General features: G+C 30.6%; 1 protein-coding gene across 11 annotated transcripts in view; it reads right to left on the bottom strand.

The window, feature by feature from the left end:
- Nucleotides 1–10,732, bottom strand: part of LOC106867422 (NGFI-A-binding protein 1) — a 223,322-nt gene that overhangs the window by 11,776 nt on the left and 200,814 nt on the right. For 10 of the 11 annotated variants that reach the window (XM_014912296.2, XM_014912293.2, XM_014912295.2 and 7 more), the window contains 2 exons: nt 3,243–3,448; nt 352–416 (listed from right to left, as the gene is read on the bottom strand). In XM_014912296.2, coding sequence (XP_014767782.1) covers nt 352–416; nt 3,243–3,448 — 271 coding nt within the window. The remainder of the gene's footprint in view (nt 1–351; nt 417–3,242; nt 3,449–10,732) is intronic. The other variant, XM_052973849.1, reaches the window with a different exon arrangement.

Below are 10,732 nucleotides of genomic sequence, written 5' to 3'. Positions count from 1 at the left end.
AAAAAAAAAAAAAAAAAAAATTATAACAAAATAAAACAAAACAAAAATTTAAAAAACAGCAGAAAATGAAAGAAAAATCAAGGAAAAAGAAAGGATATAAATGCATAAAAAAGAGAGAAAGAAGGAAAAAAAAATGAGATGAATGGAGAATATTGGTATCAGAATTTATAGTTAACTCTTCAATGGTCTGAGAGGAGACATCAAGTGAAAAAGGCATTCTAAAGCTTACATGAATTTGTTTTGATCCAAGGAAGCATAAAAAGAATAAGATAATGGTTTTTACACGGACATTTGACAAATGATTGGAGATCAATTCAAAGAGAAAGGCAAGCAATCAAATGCCATTCATACCTGTGGCTTCATCATCATTGTATTCTTTGCCATTGTTGCTACAGCGGGCATTCTTCATCTGATACCTAAACAGAGAAAATAGGGTGGCCCCACTGAAATTATACACAATTCAGCAGATTGTCTTGTCTTTTATATATTATATACATATATATATAATATAAAAGTCTAATTATATTTTATAAATAAATAAATAAGTAAATAAATAAATAAAATAGCTTTAATGTTTCGATAATAAATATATGATGTCGGCTTCTATCAAGTGAGAGCATAATGTATTATCATGCAGGAGTAGTCTCCCTTACATCACAAAGCTTTTCTGCTAATCTCACTTTCCCGTTTTCAAATAAAACGTTCGCTATGATGGAAAATGTCTTGTAATTATTAAAGGAAAATACAACACCAAAAGGAATTATTTCAGACCAATCCCAAGATGTATTTAAAGCTAAATAGAAAATATAATTTTTGTTTTTCGCCATTCCATCAGAATAGTAAATATTCTATATACTTTTTTTCTGAACTATGTCATTGTTGTTATAATTGGTATCCTTTGAAATGGAATTAGAACCTACAACGGCTGTAATTGTAATGAAATCTAGAGAAGACTTTCAGATATTTTCTCAGGTATTAAAAGCTGAAGTCATCACATTGTTTGATTTGATTTATGCTGTTGTTTTCATAGCAATTGACTTTTGGGGGGAAAAAAAAAGCCAGCTTTGTCACACAGTAGATAATTTAAAAAAATAAAGCTGACGTCTGTATAATTTCAAATTATTTGACAAAAGCTGTAAGAAGACTTAGATTATGATCTTAAAAAAACAGAAACCTATATTGCTTCCATTCAATGCTATGACTATTACCAAACTCTCGACAAACCTTTCTTTAGAAATTCTGTTGGATGGAAACATTTAGAATACTAGTATATTGTGTTTGCATAATGAAGTACCATGTACCTACAAATCTTTAATATTTCGAATTGTGTTATTAATGCAGAAGTAACAAACTGACCCCAGAACCTGACCAATAGTTTACTTTAGTGAATTCAGATTTAGACCGCAAAAGGATGTAACTAAAATACAATATAATCTTTATATAAAACAAACATGCCATTAGCATAAATTAAAGAAGAATACTTAACATATTGATGTTAAGGTCTGGGATTTCTAGTATTCGGTTTTCTAAACTAATACATATATCACTATTTATAATTTATCAAATTTATTAAAAAATACAATGGTCAGATTCCCAATTCATTAGCCGTTGACCTGTATTTAGTTCATGAAAAACAGAAATACAATAATTTGTCATCTTCATGAGCAGAAGTAATAATTGTTTTTTTTTATCATTTATGCACTTCATTTTATTGACTTTCTGTAGATTTAAGAATTTTTTTTATGGTTATTGATAAGACCCACTTTGTTAAGGAAATAAAACTTTAGGCATTATTTGTCTTGAAATAAAAAAAAGTCTTCCATATATTGATAATAATAATAATAATAATAATAATAATAATAATAATAATAATAATAATAATAACAACAATAACAACAATAATAATAGTAATAATAATAATAGTAATAATAATAATCGTAATAATGATTATAATTTATATAAAAATCAATTTTTATATCACAGTATTTCTGTAGATTGAAATTTAAAAAAACTGAAATTTAAATGTAATAAATAATTTAAAATAATAAATAATTTAAATGAAAGAAAACAGCAATGACAGTTTCAGATAATGTTTTGTTATCTGGAACATTTTGATCAAGAATAAAACAAAAAAAGAAACAAACTAAAAAGAAAAACAAAAACAAACAGCAGTGTGAAGAAAGAGATGCATGATGATGTTTTTGGCAAGCGAGGTGGAGAGTTCAATTCAGTTTTATGATATATTGGCAGAGTATTTTGAGTGAAGGAACAACTTAGAGAGTGAACTGGTCTTAGATAGTAAATATAAACCAACTGGGATCGATGAAGATGAGAATCAATCATTTTCAGTATCATTATACAAATGATGATAAACACGGAGAGACATTGTCTTATCACTTTAGCTTACCTAAATTGTTGCACTAACTTTGAGGCTAGATTCATTTACATACTCATAAAGACAAAACAGTTTTAGAGAAACTTTAAATAAAATATCATGAAATAACAAAAAAGCCATTTTTTATTCTGTTGTTTTACACACTTATACACACGCACACATACATACACATACACGGGTCACAATTTTTAGTCCTGACAAATAAACTCAAGTTTATAATCAATTGGTCCTAATCACAAACTAATTATAATTAGCAATTAAGAAGTGGTGGACTTCATGTTAAATTTTGTAGAATACTGACGAGATGTAAGGACCCAAATCTGAGAGTATTTTTTACTTTTTTTCTTTCTTTTTAAGTCCCTAATCTGAGTGTGCAAATTGCTATGTACGTTAGTTAATTAACATTAGTAGTTCAATAAAAGCAGTAAATATTAGTACCTCATAGCTGATGGTTAGTATCTTAAAGCATCATATGTTACAACCACATTATGTGGCTAAAAACAATAGCAACAACAACATCATCAACAACAGCAACAACAATAAAACAATACAACAAAAACCTCTAAAGAGATGAAAAACATATTTCACAACACCATAACTTTTTTTTTTTTTCACATAATTGATTATTAAAAACAATGTTATTGAAACTAAATCCACCCGGCCTCTTAAAAGAAATAAACATCAGGGTATGTAATTTTCAAAATAGCTTATTTTGGAATAGTTCGAATGGGATTTCCACTTGAAAACATATGTAAGTTGAAACAAGAAAATTAACCAGTAAATTTGCACAAGTTTCTGCTGTAAAGGGACTGAACAAGTAAGAATTCAGTATGTGCCAACAACATACCGTTCAAAGCGGCGCTGTTTTTTGATTATTTCATTCTGCTCAGCCATTAGATGAAGCTGTCGAGATGTAATTAGATCGCGAGTTCCTTGTAGCTTCTGCAGTGAAACAGCATCACCAGCATCTTTGGCAGCTACGAGCTGAGATTTTATTTCATCTTGTTTCTGCTTCAAGCTAACCATTTCATTGTTTATTGCTGTCATTCGTTCCTGAAAGTGAGGAGTGAGGAAAAATGATGTTGTCATACATCGGTCGTTATACACAGTTATGATAAATGCAATAGAGAAAGCAGCATTCATTTATGCAGACAATGGTTAAGCTGCTAAAGACAAAAGAACAGATTCGCCTCACTGCAATAATAAAAACAACTTGTTTACATATGTAGCCAGGAAATTCTTCTATGGCAGGTCCTTGGTTCAAACTCACTTTTAAGGTCCGTTCACATTAAGGCTGCATTATGAAATAGTTTAAATTTCTTTCAACCAAGTCAATTTAAGTTTTCTCTTCTTTATGGCAACATTTTGAAAGTAGGACTTAAGAACAACACATACATACGCACACACAAATATGTGTGTGTTTATGTATGTGCATATATCTATGTGTGCTCATGGGAGCAGCTACAACCACACATGTACATGAGTATATCATTTTACAGTATTTTCTTTTCTTGTATACCATAATGGGAAATAACAAATTCAAATAACAATTAGTGTTTTGTTTCTGACTGTTTCAGGAAATGTTTTTTTTTTTTTTTCTGAAATTGTTCATCTCAAAATTTATCGCAACTTGGCTAGATAAAAGAAAGCAGCAGAAGAACATGTAAAATCCAAGATAATTAATTAGACTGCCAAGAAAATTAAAGAAGCAAAAAGCAATATTAATGCAATAATATGTATAACACCTGAGCCATACCAATATATTTGATAGACTTCAACCTTGTTGGAAGCACAAGCAGTTAGACGGAATGCTAACATACATTAGTAGAAATCAAAAGAATCAAATGCTATAATGCAGAGAATTGATGCTAGTAGGTGTTTAGTTCTGAACAACGAGATATATTTCAGTCTGCAACATAATCCTAGCAGTTATGTCCACTGTGAGTAAAACACAAACAGTTAGTTTATAAGAACTCTATGCCTGTTAACCATTCAAGAACAATATCAGGATATTATACACCTACAGTTGGTCAAAAGGAAAATAATAATTACACTGTGTAACACGATTTTTGTCCTTGGGTAGCAACTGTTATTTCCCATTTGTTTACCCCAAGAAAGTAAGGAAAATGGTTAATATTTCTTTCAAACTTTGCTTTTCTTACATTTTTTCAACCAAAGAATCCATCTCAACACATGGCTGTGATGCCTCCAATCCACTACTCCTATTCATGATCAGAGATGCACACTGTCAACCACTAAGGGAAATGCTCAAGTGGTTACGGTCAAGCAACAGACAAGCAAATCTGTGGTATTGAGCAGAATATTTGCTATAATGATATTTCTGCTTCAGCAACTGGGCTCTGACTTTGTCTAAAATGTAATGGAAAATAGTCAGTTCAGAAAAAATTGATGTTCAGGTGACAAAAGCAAAGTTTGAAGGGAATAGTAGTCATTTCCTTTGATTTTTAGAGAGAAGCAAATCGGCAATAACACTTACTGACCAAAGACAAAACAAAACGAAAAAAAGATACAGAAATTTTGTTATACAGTGTTATTTAATTATTTTATTGTTTATAGTGAGTATAAATCATGAATGATTGTATTGTTCATCCATAAAAGTTTATTCTTTCAGCATTGGAAGTTTATTAAGAAACACCATTATTACAATGTTTAAAGCGAACATTTACTTACCACTACAGCATATAACAGTAACTATCGAAAGATTTTATAGCATTATTCACTATTTTGATGGACCATTAACTGAATAAACAAACATAACTAGTGATAATAAATCTTACTGTTAATTCCCCCCCCCCTCTCTGTGTTTGTAATAGCTTGTTGCTACAGTAGGTTTGTTACCAAACACGATCCAGTTTCAAATCTGAACTTGAAATCACTAACATTCTTAGGAAAGACATTAATGTTCCAATTTTCCTGTTTAATTTCCCCATGTCAGAATTATGTGAAGAATATGTCTTTAGAAACACACAAGTTTAAAGGAAAACAATTATCCCAAGTTTGTCATTTCAAAACACTACAGCAGACAACATTTACACACCGACAATAAATACTCAAAACTTTTCTTATATATTTACAAATAAATTTACTTTTCTTTTTACTACACAAACTTTTATATCTCTGGATATATTGCAACGAGTTAATAAAATTACATTTCACAAATTCTGCAAATGCTTATTCATATATATATACTTACTAACTGCAACAATTGTCAGCTAGGAATTGAGGATATTTACTAAAGGAATACATATTAGTATTGTCAGAGAATATTATTTGATTTTTATCTAAAATGCTTCCTATATAGCAAATTTGTTAGTATTTCCATTACTCTTACAGGAAATTTACAAAGACAGTTAATCAAAATCACATGGCATTATTCATAGAAGTGAAACCAAGCCAAGTAATTTGGCTTTGCATTACATTTCGTTTTATTTAAAAATTTAGCTTTAATCACAGATAAAAGATAGCAGAGTTATTGTTATTGAATGGACCAAATGTTTTGCGATTCATTTTCGCAAATATAAATCTATTTTTGGATTTAGTATTCAATGAATTTGTAAGTGATGGATGTATTTGGTCACTGAGTAGATGCCCTCCTCAACACAGAATAAAACCTAAAAATGTTTCATGGATACAAATACAATTTATGCATAATCTTAATGAATGATAAAAAGGCCAAAGAAGATGGAACAGATATGAAGATGATGATGATAATGATGGTGGTGGTAGAGGTGATATTATGTAAACATCAATTAAAGTCCAGTTAATAAACATGACAATACAGAATATGTTAAGTACTTTCCTTTCAAACATGAAACAGACTCTTTTTAATAATATAGGGAAGGCAACAGAGAAATATCTAAGGTCGGTTTATCAGGGATATCCAACTGATGTGTGTGTGTGTGTGTGTGTGTGTGTGTGTGTGTGTGTGTGTGTGTGTGTGTTAATAAAATGACAATTATAATAGTTAACTGTCATAGGTTAACACTGAAACAAACTTAAATAATTCAATCACATAATTTTGAGAATGATTATTTCCAAAAGAATATAAAACATGCAGTCGAATAAAATGTCTTATATGTGGCTAAACATCCTAAAATGCAGCGTTTGTTTTATGGGGAAGTGCTGAGTTAACTATTTTGGTATTAAATTCTAATTCTAACACTGCCTATGAATTAATTCTAAAAAGATTCACAATAAAGTTAATGTACGGAACATAACCTAACAAAAGGTTCATAGTTTAATATTATGATGGAACTTTTATAAATACTTTAATGCTGAAAGTTCTGTATCAAAGAACCAAACAGGAATTAAACTAAAAAGTAAACCTGTAACTTAATTACCGAGAACTGTGCCTAGAAGATGTAAAGGGTTTATTTGTACAACAGAACTCACAAATAATGAAGTCATAAATGTGGAATATATTAAAAAATAAAATAAGATTTTAAAAATGTGTTTTATTTAATATATTCATTCTGGTAATAAGATTTATTATATATATATCATTTATTATTATATATTATTATGTGCAGAGCATGCTATGGTTTGTTATGATATAATGTATGCTATAGTATATTATAATGTTGGTGTAATGTGAATTAAGGTATATCATAAATGTTGTAGCATGTGTTATAGTATAATATAATGCTGTTGTGTGTATGTTATGGTATATAAAAGTATATTTATAGTTGATTATAATGTAATATCTCTTAAGGGATATTACAAAGTTGGAGGGAACATATACAGTATATTAATATGTATGGCATACTATATTAACATATTTTATATTATTGCAGAGAGGCACAGCTGAACAAATTGCTAGCTTGTCATTAATGCACCACTAAAAAGATCTGTGGTTCATACCCTGTCACAACTACTGCAGCATAATACAATACAAATCTACCATCAGTGGTAGCATTGTAAAACTGTTGAATGTTGTATTAGTTTATAGTTCTGAGTTCAATATCTTCTATGGCCTTATTTAGGAAAGGAATGAATTTTTGCCAATTTGACTTAGCCTTAAATACACTATTATTAAATACAAGAGTTGAGGAATACTTCTCTGATGATTAGGGACATTGCTACACATTAAAGCTTTGATCAAGTTTATAGAATACTTCTTTCATGGTTCTTTGATTTCACATTCAATATATTACAGTAATTAAAGCTAAATTACCAAGTTCTAAACTGTTATCGGAATTGATTTTTTTTTCCATTTGAATCAAATAGTATTTTTAATGAGTGACAAGGGAAAAATTTGTTAAATTTGGTCAATTATAATTTTTCTCAACTTACCACAAACATACTCTCATTTTTGTCAGCTGGAATTTTTTTTTTTTAATCACCAGCCAATTATAGTCTACTTTATTGGTTTTAATGAGTCTAAATGAAATCCTCTTTCCTTCTTTTTTTCCTTTGTTTTTCCTCTCTCTCTCTCTCTCTCTCTCTCTCTCTCTATCTATCTATCTATTATATAAATAGATAGATAGTAGAGAGAGAGATACAGTGTATATTAAATATATATATCTATTTAATATACAATCAGTATAAGTAGTTATATGATGTTATGGCAGATTCAAAACATTCTAGTCTTTATAACTGAAGAAATATCTGATGCAGGGTGAAGTAAAAATATTAATTATTGAAGTTATATTTAAAGCAATCTCACTTTTACACACACTCACTCTTTCTTTCTCTCTCTCCCACTTTGTTTCTTGCTTCTTCCTCCTGAATAGAATACTTTATTATAAAAGAAGACAAACTTAAACGTAGAACAAAGGGAAACTTAGTTCTGCCTCCATTCTAAACTACTCCCAGATCATTCCACTAAACAATACATTATTTGTTTGAACAAAAACAATGGGTACGTTGAAGAAGTATAATAAATGTCTGTGGTAAATGCAAAATAGGTGTCGGAACAAGAAAGTTGTGATGTTTGTGGCATTTCAGGAGAAACGAGTGCAGAAACTGAAGCAATTCTAAAAGAGAATTATAATCAAGTAATGTTCTTCTGTTTGATGAGAATTTACTAGTGCCATAACTAATAGGGTTGGTAATGTCTTGATATGTACAGTAGCAGGGTGTATAAAGAATTTTAATGAGATTTATGATATTTAGATTTTGAAAGAATTATTCATAATTATTCAAATGGAAATTGAGTTGCCTTTTAATAGAATGAATGTAGATCAGAGGGAATTTTGGAACGAGTGATGCTGCAGCTGCTGTTGTTACTACTACTACTACTACACCTGCTGCTGCTACTACTACTGCTGCTGCTGCTATTACTGCTACTACTGTATTTATGTCATCATCATCATCATCATCATCGTTTAACGTCCGCTTTCCATGCTAGCATGGGTTGGACGATTTGACTGAGGACTGGTGAAACCGGATGGCAACACCAGCCTCCAGTCTGATTTGGCAGAGTTTCTACAGCTGGATGCCCTTCCTAACACCATGTGCAAAGTAAAATTGGTTGTTGTTTAGACCCAGGCCAGCACTAATTGAGTAGACCTACAATCAAAAGCTGCAATCACTTTTTTTTATATCTAGGACTACATTATTTATTGTCTTTCCTTTTTTAACCCTTTTGCATTCAAACTGACCATATCTGGCCAAAATATTTAACCTGTTTTATGTTGAAACTGGCCAGATCTGGCTTCTCATCTCAACCCTTCAATATCATTCTAAAACTAAACAGTCACATCATTGAAATCTCCAGACTACAAGATAATGCATGATTAATTCAAAACAATATAAATAAACAAATATCATATTTGACAGAGTAATCTGAATACTAAAGGGTTAAGATAGTGGAGAGTGATATGAGAGTAATTTGGCTGTCATTTCTAATGCCTCTATGGTGCTCAAATAAAATTACTTCACAAAGATTTGAAATGTTTGTGGAAATGGAAAGAGAAATCCAACTCCTTTGATTACATCTCAGAATCTTAGCACTTTCAGTGAAAATCAGTTCCTTAAACCAAGAAAAAATGACCCATTTCTATAAAACGCAAAAGCAATTAGTTTGAGTCATTACAGGTGTTTTATTAATTCACCTTGACAGTGACAATACACATACATGAATGCATGCATGTATGTATGTTGCATGCATACATGCACATTTGTAGATAAACTTAATTTCAGATGATTTAATGTTGAGGTGGTCGTGTGAAAGTGAAGATTGAGATTTGGTTTAGGTAAAAATGGAAAAAAAAACTTTTCATAGAAATTATGGAAGATTTTAAACTTCTTTTTGCTTTATTTCAAAACCATTCTGAACAATGTTTCAACTGACTAATAAGATACTGTTTTAATGGAATCATTCTAAACTATTTTAGGACTGTATGGCAAAAAGTCCCACTGGGTGACAGCTTGGGTAAGTGCTTTCTATTATGCCCTCTGGTAGATCAAAGCTTTGTGTGTGGATTTGGTAGATGGAAACTGAAAGAAGCCTGTTGTGTAAATATATATATATATATATGCATACACACGTGTGTGTGTTCGTTTGTCCCCCACCACCACTTGACAACTAGTGTTGGTATGTTTACATCCCTGTAACTTAGCAGTTTAGCGAAAGAGACTGAAAGAATAAGTACCAGACTTAAAAATCAAAGTCCTGGGGTTGATTCATTCAACTAAAAATTCCTCAAGGCAGTGCCCCAGCATGGCCTCAGTCTAATGACTGAAACAAGTTAAAAATAGAGAGAAAAAAAAAACAATTTGTAACAAAACTAGGGTTGCCACTTTGTTCCTCCATATTGGAGTTTCGTTTTTGAAAATCAAGTTGAGAATAATCACAAGTTTACATCATTCTCATTAGCACAATGATTGCAGAAAGAAGGGTACAAAATATTAATGATGATGAAGTCTATTATTTGTAAGGATTACCAGAAACTGAAGTAAATAAGGATGAGTCTACAAGGTTAAAACACTGGTGATACCAACATATTAATATAACCAAACACCTCTGATGAACAGTCATAGATTCATGCTAATGTTTAGAACAGACGTTATATTAACCCAGCTATATTTGTAAAACACTACTTCCACTACTATTTTTGCTCAAGTCATAGGTGTGCACATAACAATGCAGTTCTTGTAGTTTTACTTTCACTTTCATCATTGCCAGAATGGACTCGAAAATGAAGGGAACATGGTTTGCAAAGCTTTACACACAATTTCAGTTTGAAGGAAAATGGTAAGGCTTATTATACCGTTTACTTGTGTACATATAACACAGTTTTATAGGACTAATATTTCTGGCTGATCTGCTCCAAAATACAGGTGATATACTTCTTCATAACTTTAACATATTTC

The sequence above is a fragment of the Octopus bimaculoides genome, chromosome 17, assembly GCF_001194135.2.
Source record: "Octopus bimaculoides isolate UCB-OBI-ISO-001 chromosome 17, ASM119413v2, whole genome shotgun sequence".
Classification (NCBI taxonomy): domain Eukaryota; kingdom Metazoa; phylum Mollusca; class Cephalopoda; order Octopoda; family Octopodidae; genus Octopus; species Octopus bimaculoides.
The sequence above is the reverse complement of the archived record's forward strand: the minus strand, read 5'-3'. Positions and strand labels throughout refer to the sequence as shown.